Below are 18,184 nucleotides of genomic sequence, written 5' to 3' on the forward strand. Positions count from 1 at the left end.
TCATTATTATTTTCATTTTAGCATTATTACTTTATATAATAGATCAATCAATACACTGAGGAACATGTGAGGCTAAAATATCAAATAGCTGAAATTAAACTTATGAATACTTCTGAGAAACAGGAAGAAGGTATTTGTTAGCTGTGTATAGTAACAGATATCAAAGTACACTTTCACTGAATTACAAAAAAAAAAAAAAGAAAGAAAGAATATTCAACTAAGCTTTTAGAGTGCATTTCAACAAGAAATACTTATAATTGGGTCCCATATAAATTAGGTTTTATTTTTCAAACAACACAAGAGGAAAAAACCAAACCAAACTTAACCTAGAAGAGAGACAGGAAGAAGATATATCAAAGCAAGCAAAGGGAAAGGCCTGATAAAAGTAGAACTCCAGGGCAGGGGATTTAGCTCAGTGGTGCCACCGACTGCCTTGCAGGTCCTGAGTTTGATCCTCCATTAGAAAAAAAAAAAACAAAAACAAAACAAAACAAGAAAAACCTCCACAAGGACTATGTTTTTTTGCAGTAGCTGTATAGATGGACTATATTCTCTCTGTTTCTTTTAAAAATATTTCCTACTGGACTGCCATGAGGCTGCTGGAGGAACACAAGACTGTTTTTTTAACAGCTCATTTTCTGAACTTAGTGTTATGACACAGCTCAACAATCATTTTTTTCCTTTTTCTTTGCAATACTAGGGATTGCATCCAGATCCTTTATACTGAGCTACATCTTCAGTCCTTTTTATATTTTGAGACAGGGTATTCCTAAAGTGCCCAGGCTGGCTTCAAACTTGTGATGCCATCTCAGCCTTCCATGAAGTTGGAATTATAGGTGTGCACCACCACACCCATCTAAAAATAGTAGGTTGTGACAGAAACAGTGGGGAAAGAGGCAAAAGATCTTTATGTATGCCTTAAAAAGATCAGTTAACTTAAGCAGAAGTGTGGTCTGCTCTAAACAGTAGGGAATGCTGAATACAGCTTAGAGTTGAAGAGGTTCAACACTATACCCTTTTCTGAAGTTATGCATGTAAACAAACCTACTGAGCTGCCAGTCATATAAAAGTATAGCACATACAACTGCACACAGAATACTTGATGATAAGTATTTATGCTGCTGGCTATATCTTACACTTTCCACTGTTATTTTTTTTATTTTTTGGGTTTTTTTTTTTGAGAAAGGGTCTCACTATGTAATTGAGACTGACCTGGAACTCACTATGTAGCCCAGGCTAGTCTTGAACTCAGAGATCCTCCTGCCTCAGCTTCCTGAGTGCTGGGATTACAGGCATGTGCCACCACGCCCAGCTTTTTCCACTATTATTTTAAAAATTATTGTTAAAGTATATACCTTTTACTTCATACAAAAAGTTTATTGTATAACAGTACGTGATGTTATGCTGGCAGCAGGCTCATTTATACATCTCATTTTTAATTAATGCATCTCTTCATTGCACTGGGGCCACAATGAATAACTGACCTAATGACACATTTCTCAGAAAAAATACTGTTAAGTGACACAGACTGTATTTCAGAAAGAACAACACAGTTTACAGAATGCAAGGGCTGAACAATCTGAGAAAATCTTAAAATGTATCAATTATGAATAACTAATAACCTCTAAAATCTTTTCAATGATAATTTTTAATAGCTAGCTTCTAAGATGTCTTAAAATACCTTTTGAATTTAATGTTAAGAATGATGGTGGGTAAGTAAATCTTACCTTGCCTAATCTACTTGTGAAGCCGTTCCTGGATGCAAGGAGAACGAGGGTGGATGTAGCATACAGAAGCTGCAGTTGAAATAAGAGCTGACACTCATTCCAGGAAATTGGTGTAGAAATGGAAAAGAGTCAGACTTCAGAGACAGGACACAGAAAAGAAGAATAAAGTCTGAATTTGACGAAATAAGAGACAGAAACAGAGAACCTCAAAACAGTCGATAGAGAAGCAATTGCAGGTAATAAATGCAAACGATTTTTTATAAAAACATTTACGGTAAAAGCCACCCACTGCTTCTTGACCAAAGGTCATTTACTGGAAAAAGGAAACATGGAGTTAAGCATGTACCTGAGTGATGCAGCATGTGTTAACATGTAAGAGTCCTTTAATCTCCAGCATGCATGCACACATGCTCACACACACACACACACACACACACACACACAGAAAAAGCCAGTTGATTATGCAAAAGAACAATAAAACTCTTTAGAAAGGTATTTAATTTACGTGATCCCAAACATCTTTTAGAACTTAGTGCAGTGTTCTTCAAAAACTGCTATAGAATTATTCATTCCATATCTAATAATTCTAATTACTATGTTATTTGTCTAAAATAGGTTATTATTCCTAAGCATTTAGAAAAGGGCCTGGTAGATATTAAATGGTATATTACATATATGTTAAATGAAAAAAATTGGCTATTCATAGACCTTTGAGAATTAGCATCAGATCTGACTGGTTGATTATACACTCCTTGTTATTCTAAAATGTTTAGTTCTAGATTTTTAAATGACTTTCCATGTTCTACAAAATAAGGTCCAAGTTCCTCAGTTTGGTATACAAAGCCATTTGCAGTCTAAGCCTACCTTTCCAGTAGTGATAAGAGATGGCCCCCAAGGAACCATGATACCCTTGCCCTTATATGGTAGTCAGCTCCATGCCTGAACCTGTGGCTTTCTCTGAAAACGTGATTTGGTGTGGCACTGCCAGTTCTGGATTTAAATCTTAAGTCCAGACAGCTTCCACTTTTGAGATCCAGTCATGATGTATATAAAACCTGATGTAAACTTACCTGCTAGGTAAGTCAAGAAGGAAAAAGAAGCACAGGGAAGGAAGTCTTTAACAATTCTTATTAAGATGGCAAGCATGCAAGCAAAGCCACCTTGGATGTTGTAGTCCCAGCTACCAAGTGACAGTAATTATGTAAGAGATGAGCAGAACTATCTGCTGAATCTAGCCAACCCACAGAATCATGAGTGTAGTAACTGCCTGGAGAAATGACACCCTCTAAAATCCTAGTAGTGAGAGGCTGAGCCAGGAAGATCAGAGGTTTGAGCCTAACCTGGGCAACTCAGAGAGACCTTGTTTCAAAGCAGAAAGTTAAAAAAGAAAAAAAAGGCTCCAAGTTCAATCTTTAGTACTGCGAAGGTGGGGTGGAGGAGACTAGTAGGGCTGCAGCTCAATGGGAATGCCCTGAATTCAAGGCCCAGTACTACAAAAACAAATAAACAAACCAAAACAACAAACACTCATGTTATGTTTGAGCTAGTGAGCTTTTAAATTTTGGAATAATGCTATTCCCAAAGGTAACTACAGTCCAATGCCCACTAGTCCTTCCCTAGGACTCTGCTTCCAGCAATACCGACCTGCTTGTTCCTCAATCACCATCTTGTACATGCTTCTACTATCACCACACCTTAGGCCGTGTGTCTCAAATACCTACCTGGACCTCCCAATTTACCCGTGAAAAATCTTCACTTGGGCTTTGCCTCGTTAGACTTCTCTGATTCTCCTAGACAAATCTCATTACCATTTACTAGGAATAATTTCTAGATTCTTTACCTATTTCTATTATGCCATGTGGCATACATCTATTTTTATTATAACACGTATCATATACTGTATTATTCACTTTATATCAGCGTTTTTATTAAGACTGCAATGCCCCTCATTCAGGAATCAAGGTTTGTTCTCTTACTTCATAAAGGGCAGCTGCACAGATGAAGTACCTGATGTTTGGTGAATTTCATGATAAAAGTTAACTATGCACATCTTTTTGTTTATGTTTATTTACATGTTGCCAGAACACAGAAACCACTGCATAGAAGTTGGCTTGGCCCCAGAAACAGCAGAATTTATCCTTTTTTTTAGTGGTACTGGGGATTGGTTCCAGGGCTTTGACGCATGCCAGGCAAGTGCTCTACAACAGAGCCCACCACAACCTTTGCTAAATGTTTGAGACAGGGTCTTATTAAGTTGCCAGTCTTATCTATTTTTTTTTTCTTTTTTGGTTTTTGAAACAGGGTCTCACTATGTAGTTGAGAGTGACCTGGAACTTCCTATGTAGCCCAGGCTGGTCTCGAACTCAAAGAGATCCTCCTGCCTCAGCCTTCTGAGTGCTGGGATTATAGGTGTGCGCCACCACACCTGGCTCCCCAGTCTAGTCTCAAACTTGAGATTCTCCTGCTTCAGATTCCCCAGTAGCTGGTATTACACAGATGTGCCACCATGCCTAGCTAGTTTATATTATTTCTAAGCTTTCTCTTCTATAATTTCTTTTATAATTATCAAATACAAAAATTTGGTCCCAATGTTATTCAAATGTTCATAAAAGCAATCAAGTTAAAACAGTTTAAATTTCCTCAGTCATCATAAAATAGAATTAAATATTGTAATTGTATGTAATTATGCACTTTAAGCTCTACTTACCCAAAGACTGGTCAGTTATTTGCTCTTTACTGTCTATACCAAGATAAAAAAAGACCAGATGTTATCATCATGATATAAACATTTTCAGACTAAAGATATAAGAAAAGCAATGAATGAAAACAATATCAGAATGAACAAAATACAGTAGAACAGCTGTTACTAGGGACTGGAAAGGGAAGCAGGCATGGTGAGGAGGCAGACAACTGGCACTAAAACAGAGGCAGAAGTAGTTCTAATGTCTTCTAACACAATAGGACAACTATAATCTAGAAAACTAAATACTCACAATAGTGAGAAGTGTTTGAAGGTTCCCCAAACATGGAGGTGATAAAATTTGAAGAGATGGATATGCTAATTATCCCAATATGATCATTACACATTGCATACATGTATCAGATTACAACAGTATACTCCATGAATAAGTATAAATATGTCAATTGAAAAGAAAAATCTATAATACAGATGCTGATAGTTAACTTACAATTTAAAAATTTTCAGATATTTTAAAACAAAAACATACAAGGAGCAATAGGATTGGAATCAAGGTGGGGTAATAACTTAGGTAACTGACCAACAGCATGAGGTAATAATCCTTAACATTTTAGTAGCAAGTACAATCTGAAAACAGAGATGATATCCAGAATAATAAATAGCAGCAGCAGTTACTGACATTTATGGACACCTAAGCTGGTACTACTCTATATTCTATCTGACAGATTAAATTAAATCTCACTGTACCTATCAGATACGTTATTAATTGCTTTGTTACATACATAAAGAAAACTGAGGCAGAGAGGTTAAGTCATTTGTCCAAAAATAAGTTAGTAATAGCAAATATGGATTCTAACTTAAGGTGTCTCATTCCAGATTCACTTTTTTCTTCTTCATTTCCCTTTGTGATACTGGGGGTTGAATCCAGGTCTTTCACACTGAACTACATCTGCAGACTTTTTCTCCTTGCTGTAGTATCCTGGAATTCATACAAAGCCTCAGAGACTTGATTCTAAATTGCTTCATAAAGCAATTGTTAAATAGTTGGGCTTGAACTTGGAATCCCCTGCCTATGCTTTCACCATACTCTACAAAACACAAAATCCCTCACACCTTCAAGCACCACCAGGAAGAGACGTAGGTAAAGATCAGTCTGTGGTTCGCCCACTACTATTGAGAGGGGAACTCTCTTTGCATATTTAATAACATAAATAGGCTATGGGAGTCTATTACACATTCCCCACATATAACTTCTTCATGAATTCAGTTTTGGGCATCTCTGAATCTTAGGAAGTAAGGTAAAAGGGGCCAGGAAAATTTTAGAAGCTTAGTTGTGGGTATACACAAAAGTTTTTATAAAATAACTTTGTAATATTTGTTAAATAAAGTCAAGAAATAACTAATTTAGGAAAAGGGATTCTATCTAGACCAAGAGACACAATTACTTGGATGGCTCAACAGTATGTAGTTTTTTTTTTTAATTCTGTTTTTTTGGTATCGAGCTTGGGACCATGTACTTGTGAAGTAGGCGGTGGAACCTCTGAGCTAAATCCCCAGCCCAGCAGTATGTAGTTTTGAATGCTTGAATTAAGTCTCTCTGAGGCTTTGTATGAATTCCAGGATACTACAGCAAGGAGAATGATGTTGGTAATGATGGCTTTCTGTTTTGTCTAATTTGCTTATATATAGCCAATACAGTCCAAACAGCATTTATGATAATAGATGTTTATTAACCAAACATGAAACTAGGCAAACTGGGGCTGGAGGTGCAGTTCATGGTAGATCTAGTATATACAAAGCCCTGGGTTCAATCCTACAATGGGGGCCGGGGGGAGAAAAAAAAGGAAAGGACTAGAGAAAGAAAAAGAATCTAAAAAACTAATTATGGTGCTAAAATAGCAATGAGAAACAGTAGGGATTTCTACAAATATTAAATAAGTGCCTTGTTAATATAGTCTAATAAAATTTTATTTTCACATTTATCCATAGGTTCTACTACAGTAACTCAGAATGTCCATATCCTATACTGATGTCCTCAGTCTGTACATATTCCTCCCTACTGATATTTCCCTTATCTCAGTTAAAGGCTTTCCCTTTAGCTTAGTTTGTAAGAAATCCGTTCTAATTATAATTGGCCAGGACAGTTCTTAATACTCCTGCCAAGTCAATCTGTCACTAACCAACCAATGTGCAAAGCCAGCTATTCTCACTTTGCTTCAGTTGAAGGAACCTACCCAACTACTTCAGATGTATTTTATTTTATTTATTTTTTTGGTACCAGAGATTGAACTCAGGACCTTGCACTTTCGAGATAGGTGTGGTGCCACTGAGCTAAATCCCCAGCCCCTTCAGTTGTATTTTATCTGCGCAGCAAAGGTTCAGGTCTGACCAGTTACTCTTTCATGCGTGCTTCCTATCTTGAAAATGAAAGATCATATACTTTCCCCTTTAACCTCCTTTGCATAAAAGGAGTAACACACAACAATGAAAAAACACAATGACATTTTATACAGCCTCATATTACAGTCTACTTTTATGGTTTTATATTCAAAAATATTTTTGTTTCACTTGCCCAAAACTGAAAGCAGCAATTTCAACCCTAAATTATAAAGAAAAAAAGTTACAAGGATTACTCTAGCAAAAGAGTGTCTATAGGATCTTTATTTCATTTAACAAGTTAAAAATCTAAAACCAAATATTTTGTTTCTATTACTCACCAGGATGGCCAAAATTATTTAATTCATCTAAAATAAAATAAGAGAAAACAGATTAATCTACAATTTAGCACAAATAAGACTAACAAAGGTCATCTTAAATCATATAATGTTTCATCAATTTAGAACTTTTAAAATGAAGAAGCCATGCAATACCGAAAAGGAAAGAACACTGTTGTAAACATCATTTAAGGACTTCCAAGCTATTGCTGTGTTCATTAAATGATGAAAAGATAAACTCACTATTTGTTCAAAGTTTTAGATATTCTAGCCAATTATGGGACAGAAATGATCTAAATACAGGTCTGTCTGTAGCCTCAACTATTAACCTGTTGGAACTAATTAATCTCAAGTAATCTTTTTTCTTAAAAAATTTTTAATTTTAGAGCATTTGATTTATAGAACTATTTTAGGATAGAGCAGAGTTTCCCTATATCCTAAACCTATTTTCCCTAGTATTTTATGTTTGTATGATATATTTATCACAACTAATGAATTGTTCAAATCCCTTTTTTATGGCGGACTCCATACACATTACTGTTTTACTGGGTTCCTCTTGATTGTAACAGTTACTTAGATAGTCCTTGTTTTTCACAACCTTGACAATTTAGAGTAGTAACTGGTTAGGTATGTTGTAGAATGTTCTTTAACTGGTATTTGTCTGATGTTTACCTCGTGGTTATTCACGGCTTCTCAAGATGTGACGTGCTTTAGGGACGAGGAGTGATTTCAAATTTAACCTATCCTCCCTGTGGGTTTTCTTATTAGCTAAAGGATAGTTAAATAATCAAAGTAAATGTCCATGACATTATTATACCTTCTATCCTTTCTTTACAATTTCATGAAGATAGAAGATAACATTAACAATATAGTGCAAAAATTATACTATAATGAAGTATTATAAAGGAACTTTATATTCTCACTTATACATGAGAGTCTAAGTGGCATCAACTGATGCAAGGGTTATATACAATTTCTTCCACCTTTGATATTACTGACCAGACTCACTTCTAGTTGCTTAGTTGGCACTTTCTTTTACCTGTCTTCAGTGAGGTAGTTCCATACACTTGTAACACACTTAAATACTTCTGTCATATTCTGCACTCCATTTTGGCTACCCCCTGCTGCTCGCCTACTAATGATTTAAAAAAACTTAAATGTATATTTGCCATTACAGTTATAATACAGGCTAGTTCCAGGGTTCCTTGAAACTCTCTGAACTTCACCTATTCAAGCTCATCCCCTGTCCTAAACCTAGAACCTTTAATGAAATGTAAGATATTAAATAGAGTAGATTGTGTTCTATAGATTAAAGAAGGAAATAATATTAAGACATGGTTCATAATACACACCAATCTAACTTAAATTTTAAAATCTCAATTTAAGTAATTTTTTTGAGAAAAAAAGTTGCACCTGGTTTTTCCATCTGAAATTTTTGGATTAACTTCCTCACTAGATTTTCATCTCTCTGTTTCTGAACAGAATTATTTGAAATTACTGTTTAAGGTTTTACCTCTCAAAAATAATCAGATGGTGAACTGAGCAGGTATAAGCAGCCGCTTCATATGGATCAATCTGAAGCTAAACAGCAGTGCTCACTTAATTTATATTCTCAGAGGTCTCCAGTGTTAGGAAATTTAAAAAACATGCAATTAGGCAAAAAGGAGTAAGAGGAAGAGATGGTTGATCAAGATTTCTTCACATGCCTTTCCTCACATAGAGTTAAAAGACTGTGGGATTGCAACTCAACTATATACCAGGAATGAAGACAGGAATTGTATTTTAAAAGTGATAGCACAGAAATATGAAGAAAAGGAAAACTAGGAAACCTAAGATTTAACAGTGTTTTCTTACTCTATCCAAATAGAGCCTAAGGTTATGCAAGAGTTTGAAGAGGCAGCAATTGAAAAAATACTTTGCTATCCACAAACCTCATTTTGCTAACTAATGTGGCATCACAATAAGAGAAAGTGATCCAAGTTTAATATTTATCATTTTCATTATAATTTAAATGCAATGCTTTGGCTAATTAAAAGTCAGAGTTTATGTTGAAATAAATTTTGAGTTTTGTTTACAAAATAAATTTTGTGGTAAAGGTGACATGGTAGATAAGTCTATAGCCTATTAACTTCAAAACAGCCTTATCAATATTATTTTCAGAATACTTAATATTTGATAAAACATGTTAAAGCTGGCCTAAAACTTTTACAGAAACCATATTTATATCTGATATGAGGTAAAGAATAACCTAAACAAATATACATAGCTATTTATTTTATAAATGTATGAAGATAAAATTAACTTAAGAATTATCAATGTTCATTACTCAAAATATGTTGTGCATGAGTTCTGCTTTTATGTGCACTAAAAACTGAACATTAGTTATGGAGTAGTGTGTCAGTTTTATAGTGTCTGGCAATTTATAAAACTTCAAAGACTAAGATTAAACGTTGTCCAGTCAAAATTGTTTGTTAGAGCTAGTATTTTTTCCATCATTGCACTCAGTAAGATAGAGCACTCCACCAGTCCCCAGAGTAACTAGCATGCAGGAGGCTTGGTCTTCAACCGAAGAATTACACTACCTTCAGTGCACTCCACTGCCTCATCTGTTCTTCCTTGTTTCAGAGAAAACAAATTTGATTATATTATAATTCATGATCTTAGGAAAGGCAGCCATTAAGGGAAAAGCAAGATAAGTATCATAGAAATATGCTGGCAAACCAAATACATGCATCAAAATCTCCTACTACTAACAGCATAATGATAAACATTAAAGATAAGTAGGACAAACTTCTAAATCATGCAGTTCATAATGGGGATTGTCAGTTAATAATCATTTTTTCCTTTATGTCTGTGATTTTTTTTTTTTTTTTGATACAGGGATCGAACTGAGGTCCTTGTGCTTTCAAGACAGGTTGGCAGCACCACTAAGCTAAATCCCTGGCCTAATGTTTTTTTTTTTGTACCAGAGATTGAACTCGGGTCCTTGTGCTTGCAAGGTAGGCACCGGAACTACTGAGCTAAATCCCCGGCCCCTGATGGTTGTTTTTTAAAATATCTTATTAAAAATCTTTTTCACCAAATATTTTGTAACCAAAGACTTAAAGACTGTATTTTTTGTCACAAATATTTAAAATAAATAACACCCAAGAACAACTAAAGTGATCTAAAAACAGCTTTTTCCTTTCTTTTGCTAGGGTATGCATTCTCTGAAATTTCTATGCAAACAATATAACTTCAGATATTAAAGACAAACAGTATGAAGTAATAAAATAGAATTTCCTTTGCTTATATATGTCAATTTATATAGTTTATATATATTGCACTTTGAAGAACAGCAAGTAATAATGCTTACCTATGATGATTTCTACCTTCATACTGTCTTGACTATCTCGATCATTATATACATGACACCAGTAGGTTCCTTGATGTTCCAAATCCACATAAGGCACCTATATATTAGTATCAGAACACATACATATTCCCTCTTCAATTTTGATTTAAATTGGTTTAGAGAAAAATCATCTTGTGTTCAAAAATTTTTCAAAACATAACATTTCAAAAGAATTTAGACATTCTTAGATAATATACTTTCATTACAATAAATATTAGCAAGCAAATGATATGATTCCAATATTAGAAAATCTGGTACAATATTATTTGACATTTTAAATGTTGAATTCTAGCATTTTTGCAAATACCAGAATCAATTTTAAAACACAAGAGGAATGAAATAAAAATACTGAAAATATTACAACACCCCAAAGAACATAACTTGTGTTCACTTTACATTTTAATCATACTATTTTACCTATTAATCCAAAAATATACCCCCAAATGAACTACTTACCATGTATACCTTTTTTGTCTCCTGTGTTAGTGGTGATTCATTTTTGAACCACTGGTATTGAGGAATAGGGCTTCCAATAGCAACACACTGTAAAACCAATGTGCTTCCTGGCATTAGCTTTTGGGACTTTGGTTCAACACAGATTTGCAACTTGGATTCATCCCAATTTTCTTAAATTAAAAGAAAAATAACATCTCCAGGTTAAAAAAAAAAAACAAATTTTCCTATAATTAAAAAAATGAGGGCCAGGGATTAAGCTCAGCAGTTCAGTGGCCTGCCTTGCAAGCACAAGGACCCGAGTTCAATCCCCGATACCAAAAAAAAAAAAAAAGGCTGTGTCCAAGTTTACCCCTCAATCTTTATAATCTTTCACCAAACTGTAGCACACCCAAAAATATTAAGAGATATTCTATGGATAAAGAATACTGTGGACAAGTTTACAAAATTTTGAGATAAAGTTAGCAGGCAGGCATATTCAAGAAAACAGAAGTAATGGGGATAAATTAAGCTTGTGCACAAAAAGAGGTTATCAGGCCTTAAAAGCTGGTAGGCTTGAGGAGTCAACTGCAGGGACCAGACTGAGAAGGTTCAATGTCATCTTAGGGACTTGCATAAGCACGTTCACGCAGATAAAGACAAAGCACACAGGATCAAATCTTTTTTCCCCTCCTGGTATGGGGCTCAAACTCAGCACCTTGTGCTAGTGAGCCAGGTGCAATGCTACTGAGCTAAATCCCTGGCTGGATCAAATCTTTTTTTTTTTTTTGGGGGGGGTTTTTTGAGACAGGGTCTCACTATGTAGTTGAGACTGATCTGGAACTCACTATGTAGCCCAGGCTGGTCTCGAATTCATAGTGATCCTCCTGCCTCAGCCTCCTGAGTGCTGGGATTACAGGTGTGAGCCACCACACCCAGCTTTGGATCAAATTTTAATAACTAGAGATATTAAGTAAAATACATACATCAAATTTTGGTACTGATTTGATACTCTGAGGTTATTTTAAAGTAAACACTTAAAATTAGGTGATCTACCAATCAACATTAAATTTATTTTGTCACTTACTTTGGAAGGTTTCTGTTACTTCTGTCACTTCACAAACGTCTAGCTGTGACCACTGGCTGAATTCAAATGTGGAATTATTATTAACACGACAAACATAGAAGCCTGCATCCTTTACATTCACTGTGTTAAAAATAAGTTCGGATGCATTTCCATATGGAATCTGTAAAGAATCAGTAAGAGAATATAAGTGAATGATCTATCAAAAACACATAAAACTTGCTGCACCAAGGGTATGATATTAGTATGGAGCTTTGAAAGCATGCCTTTTATCTTCCCTCCAGGTTTTAAAATACTGTTAGTAAAGAAACATTTGAGTTACTTAGAATTGAAGTATTAGAAATCCAGTCTTTAATAAACCCATTAACCAGAGAGGTAAGCCATCCCTCAAATATCTTCCAGAAGTTCACAACAGAAAACTATTTGTTCTGCCATTGAAACAGTTCTATCATTTGGTGTTGAAAGGACATACACCTGCCACCTTTGTGAGCTATGCAGTAAACAGCATATCACAAACAGCAATGGTGTGGAAAGAGCACACACAATCAGTCCTTGGGATAACTTTCAGTTCTAACCAAATTAACTATGAATACATGGTCAAGTTATTTTACCTGGGGACCCCATTTTCTCATCAGCAAATTTCTATAATAGGATAGACTCCTTAACCAAACCAAAGCCAGCTTCTTTCAAGCTCTGGATGGAGAGGAGACAGTGAAAGTTTGTAAGTGATAGGTGCCATCCAACATCTCCCAAGCTTTGTATATTGGGATTCTGTTACCACAGTTAGATTTCTTTCTACTTTGCTGCTCCCAGGAATTTATCAGCTCAACCCAATTTGGATTCCCTGCCAAGGTGCTTCCTTAAGTGCCTATTATATCCCCTTTTAAGGTACTATACTTCAACAAACTTGTAGCTCTCCATTTCTAAACCCTGAGCAACTGAAATCAACTCTCCTCTCAGTAGGGGCACAGGAAGGGCATTTCACTGAAGATGGGGTATCTGGGACAACAGGCTGCACTCAGTGGTGCTTGACAATTAGATCATGTTATCCTGTTAAGTCTGCTTTTCTTACAGTGTGATTAATCAATCTCTCCTCAAAACTCCTGCAATTTTGCTTCTGCCAGAACTCACTATAGATGGGAATTCTCTCCTTTTTCTGTCAGCAAACTACAAATATATCCATGTCTGCATCTACTTATAACTGCCCTTTTCCTACTAGCTAAGATGGAAGATGTATCTTCTAACGAAGGCTACTTGGGCTGAAGAGCTGTTGGAAAGCCCAGAGCTGGGATGAAGACTGCATTAAACTGAAGGTATTGAATTCAACAGATGCAGAGACTTCTTGGGCTTCCTTCATCTAAGTAAAAGAAGGAATTTCTCCCATAGAAGCTCATTTTTTCCATGAAGTTAGATATATAAGCCTCAAATTTTAACTATTTGGCAAGTTAATACACTACTTAGGGTGAAGGTTTCCTTTCCAACAATTGCATACTCTCCAACCTTGCTTCCACAATTTTCTTCCTGCATCAGTATCTATTTTTCCCTTTTATTCTATCACTATCAAAATTATACTCTAATACCTTCTATCTTAAATAAACCAGACAATCCTCCCTTGACCCCACACCCCCTCTTAGCTGCACTGAGAAAGCTGGGACTTCTTTCTTCTTCAAATACTTTGTGTTATTCTTCTTGGTCTCTTTGTTATTCCCGAAACTTTCCTCATTATATAATGCTCAATGTTGTTTCCCCAGATATCCAAGGTGCTTAAGTGATTCATCTGCATGTCTAATAAGCATGTCAAACTTAACATGTCTAACATCAAACTACTGATTCTTCTCCCTACCTCTATTCCTCTCAGTATAAACAGGTCACAGATGCTCAAGTGGAAAGCCTTGTGGTCACTCTGGATTTCTCCTCCTCCTTTCTCATGCTTCACATTTAATTTGTTGGTTTGGCTAACTCCATCTCTCAGAAACATACTGAAATATGCCTCAAAATACATTTCCACTGCTGTATCTGAGTCCACACCACAGCTCTTTCTAGTCAAGCACAACCATAAGACACTTGGTCTTCTTGCTGTTCTCCACTTCCTTCAAGTACCAAGTTTGTAAAAAATATAATCCTATTGGGCTGGAGATTTGTTTTTTTGTTTGTTTTTTCCACTGGGGATCAAACTCAGGACGTTGTACTTGCGAGGCAGGCCCACAGGCTAGAGATTTAGCTCAGTGGTACTGCACCTGTTTCATAAATGCAAGGTCCTGAGTTCCATCCCCAGTACAGCAAAAAAGAAAAAAAGAAAAAAAGAAAAACCCCAAATCAAAAAACCAAAACAAAAACCAAACCAAACCAAACAAAAAAAACAGCACTGCATTAGCATTCCATGTAGTTCTGAAAATCTTTTAGCTAAAAATTTTAGTTGGAACATAATCTGCTGTAAATAATTTTGTAGAAATGTAACAGTGTACCAGTGATGGCTATTTATTAACATTATTGCCTTTATAATCTCTACTTGTCACAGTTTTGAGAGTGGAAAATTTATTTCATATATTTACTTTTTTTGGTATAATTTTGGACTTAGGTTACCATAATGACTATTGAATACTTCAGATAACACAACAATGTCTATTACACTCTTTAACTCAATTCCTAAAAATCTCATTTAGGAAAATAATTTCCTAGCTTTCTTTTCATATCAGAGGAATTAGATATTAAAAATTACCTCTTTATTCATTTTGAACCACTGATATTGTACAAAAGGATGTCCAGTTGCCCGGCAACATAATTTCACGAACTGTCCAGCCAAGACTGACTTTGATTCTGGATTTAGAGTAATCTTTATCCCTTAAAGAAAAGTTAAATAAAGTCATAAGAGTGAGGTTTCTCTTATTTGTAAATCTGAAACAAAAATAAAATACTTTGGAAATAACCTGCATAACAATCTTTGTCACAAATCACCCCTTTATAGTTCCTTTTCTATGAGTTTAAGAGTTTGTAAGGCTTTGCAACTGGAAGGAAAGAGACTTACCTGCAAAAGACTTTGATCTACTCTACTCCAGCATGACTAGGGGAAAAATTATTTGCCATATTTCTTTGATTTTTAGAGATTTTTCCTCCACATCCTAACACTTCTGAAATCAGGGTGCACTTCGTAACACATGGTTCCAAGCAGTGGTCATATCTCAGGGCTAGATCATATAAACACCTGGTCATAAACACTCATGTGGGGGGTACTTTAACTGAGTTAGATGCACTAATTGTAATATAAGCATTAAAGTTAAACGTCTATTATAGTCTGAATCTGTTGCCCAAAACTCATGGGCTGGAAATTCAATTCTTAATACAGCAGTGTTGGGAGGTGTTTAAGTCATGAGGGTTCTGCCCTCATAAATACATTAATGCATTTATAAAAAGTTCTCATGGGGGCAGGGTCACTCTCTTCTGCTTTTCTCTTGTGGAATGACAATGTTCATCCCTGCTTGTCCTGACACCTTGCACCATGTGAGGATGCAGCAACAAAGTCCTTTTCACATACCAGTGTCCTGAGACTGGGCTCCCCAGCTTTTAGAACTATGAGAAATGTCTTTGTTCCTTATAAATTACCTGGTCTGAGGCATTCTATTTTTTTTTTTAAGTTTATTGGTACATTTTAAGTATAAAATATGATGACATTCATCATTGGGAATTTTTACCTTTACATATATATCTTGGTTCTTGTTTTTTTTTTTCCCCATTCCCCTGCCCTCCTGCCAACCCCTCCACACCTATTTATAAAAACTTTGTTTCCGTTTCTTCCTTTTCTCACATTTATTCCTTTCCCTTATACCTCCCACTTCCCCTTCTTTGGACCTTTTCTTCCATTTCACATTGTCTATTATATATTTTGATCCTTATTCACACTTTGTTTCTCACACCAGAGAAACTTCAGTATTTACATGTCCTATTTATTTCTCTTAAGAGTATGGCTTCAGTGTGCATCCATTTAGCTATAAATGTCTCTAGTTTCTCATTCTTTATGGCTGAGTAGTACTCCCATTTTATTAAAAAAAACATTTTCTTTATCCATTCTCCAGCTGATGGGCAATTGGACTGTTTCCAAGCTTTAGCTATTGCAAACTGTGCTGCTATGAACATGGGTGCACATAAAGTGCTGTGGTATGATTCTTTTGGGAAGATACTAAGCAGGGGGCATAGCTGAGTCAAATGGAACCTCTAATCTTAGTTTTTGAGGTATCTCTATATTGATTTCTACAGTGGTTACACCAAGCTACACTCCCACCAACAGTGGAGAAGGGTTGTATAACAGCAGAAAACAGACAAAAACAATGTCATTGAAATGCCATCAAATGACTGTATTAAGATAAAGCACTGAAATGAAACCTATTTTGGAAGCAGAAAAGACACAGAAAGAACAGTATGATATTAACTTGATGCTTGTGACACAAACACTTCTCATTTAAGGAATTAATACCAGCATCAAAATTTGGAAAACTTTTGAGAAGAGCTTGGAAGACAATCCTGTGTCAACAATAGAACCACCCCAACCCCAACTTCCCCCTCAATTTCACCCTGAGGAAGCACACTGTCATGTCAGGAGTATACTCAGGCAGCTCTGTGGAGAGGTCAAAGTGGTAAGAAGACACTTAGGCCTGCTGTCAACAGTCAGAGAGGAAATAAGGTCTCTTGAGAATAGTCAATGCCTTTCCAAAACAGATCCATTGAATATATGGAAGAGCTTCTACTTAAAGAGGTACTTTTTTCCATTGATTTCCATTACAATGCTCCTCTTAAAGTTATTTTGAAATTTTCTAAGCTCTTTTGTGTTCTTAAAAATACTTATGTGTTCTACAGTATTCTAGAATAGATATCCTTCTTTTTTTTCTAACATTCTCCCTCCCATTATACAACCAATGTATGCCCATGTGTGTCTCTTACAAGACAAACTGTTTGCATTCACTGTGGCTACATCTAATGTCCATATCACAACCCTGTCCTGCTACACTGCCTAAGACTAAACACTCCACACCCAGACACACTCAGGCCTCATTTACTTCTACTTCTTCCTTATTATTATTCCCATCCATACCATCATTTTCTCTTTTTCACATCTTTTTTCTTTTCATGAAAAATTGTCAATTTTCTAATGTCCACAAAACAAGAAAAGCACCTTATAAATAAGATTGTATTTGAATACTTTTTAGCTTGTCCAGAAAACAAAACAAAACTCTGAAATATATGAGTCAAAGAGGCAGCTGACTTAATAATCTAACTAAGTTTCTTAAACAATCTAGCAATTTTCTAGCATTTTTTGTCTTGCTGTGCCGAGGACTGAACCCAGGACTGAACCCAGGACCCTATGCATCCTTGGCAAGTCTTCTAGCACTGAGCTACAGCTTAGCTACTGCTGCCACCACCACCACGATCATCATCCACCACTACCACTGCCTTGGGCCTGGTTAAATTGCCCAGGCTGATTCAAATTTTCCATCTGCCTCAGCCTACTACAGGAGTGTACCACCACACTTGGCCAAAGCTTTTAATCCCACCTTTGTCAATAACTGTGACTTTGGCCAAATGATAACTTCTGGAAAAGTTCACTTTCCTCATAAAGATCTGCCAGTAAAATGTAAATGTTCATAATTCACAAAAGAGTGAAGATAAAATATGAAGCAAAGGCATGCTGGAAACTAAAGAATAACGTTTAATAGTCTTTTCACTTGGAAATAGTACAAGTAATAAAAATTGGTGTTAGGGCCAGGGATTTAGCTCAGTGGTTCCATTGCCTGCCTCGCAAGCACAAGGACCCCAGTTCGATCCTTGGTACAAAAAAAAAAAAATGGTGTTAGAAGCATAACATTGAGTATGCTATCCAGGATTTGAAATATAAAATAAAGGGAAGAGGTGGTGCAAATGGAAAATATGCCACTGAAACCACATACCCTTATCACACTCATCTGATGAGTACCCTCAATGAAGAAATTTTTGCACAAAGACTGAAATAACATGGCACTCACAAAATGAAGGCTGGAAAGAAATTTATAATTTATCCTAATGAAACTCACATACGTTTAAATATCTTAATTATTGCCCACTTTCTAGTCTCTGCTTTGCCAATTCCAGATAAGGGCATTACTTTTT

The 18,184-nt window shown here is 35.7% G+C and overlaps 1 protein-coding gene across 2 annotated transcripts in view; it reads right to left on the reverse strand.

Annotated features, from left to right (window-relative positions):
* The window catches only part of Malt1 (MALT1 paracaspase), a 49,518-nt gene that overhangs the window by 23,041 nt on the left and 8,293 nt on the right, over positions 1-18,184 (reverse strand). Inside the window, exons 2-8 of one of the 2 annotated variants that reach the window (XM_033757466.1) lie at positions 14,769-14,890; positions 12,053-12,212; positions 10,990-11,159; positions 10,495-10,591; positions 9,722-9,754; positions 7,143-7,169; positions 4,435-4,467 (exon numbers count right to left, since the gene is read on the reverse strand). In XM_033757466.1, the coding sequence (XP_033613357.1) occupies positions 4,435-4,467; positions 7,143-7,169; positions 9,722-9,754; positions 10,495-10,591; positions 10,990-11,159; positions 12,053-12,212; positions 14,769-14,890 (642 nt within the window). The remainder of the gene's footprint in view (positions 1-4,434; positions 4,468-7,142; positions 7,170-9,721; positions 9,755-10,494; positions 10,592-10,989; positions 11,160-12,052; positions 12,213-14,768; positions 14,891-18,184) is intronic. The other variant, XM_033757467.1, reaches the window with a different exon arrangement.

This window comes from Fukomys damarensis, unplaced genomic scaffold (genome assembly GCF_012274545.1).
Source record: "Fukomys damarensis isolate Sample0158 unplaced genomic scaffold, DMR_v1.0_HiC HiC_scaffold_30, whole genome shotgun sequence".
Classification (NCBI taxonomy): domain Eukaryota; kingdom Metazoa; phylum Chordata; class Mammalia; order Rodentia; family Bathyergidae; genus Fukomys; species Fukomys damarensis.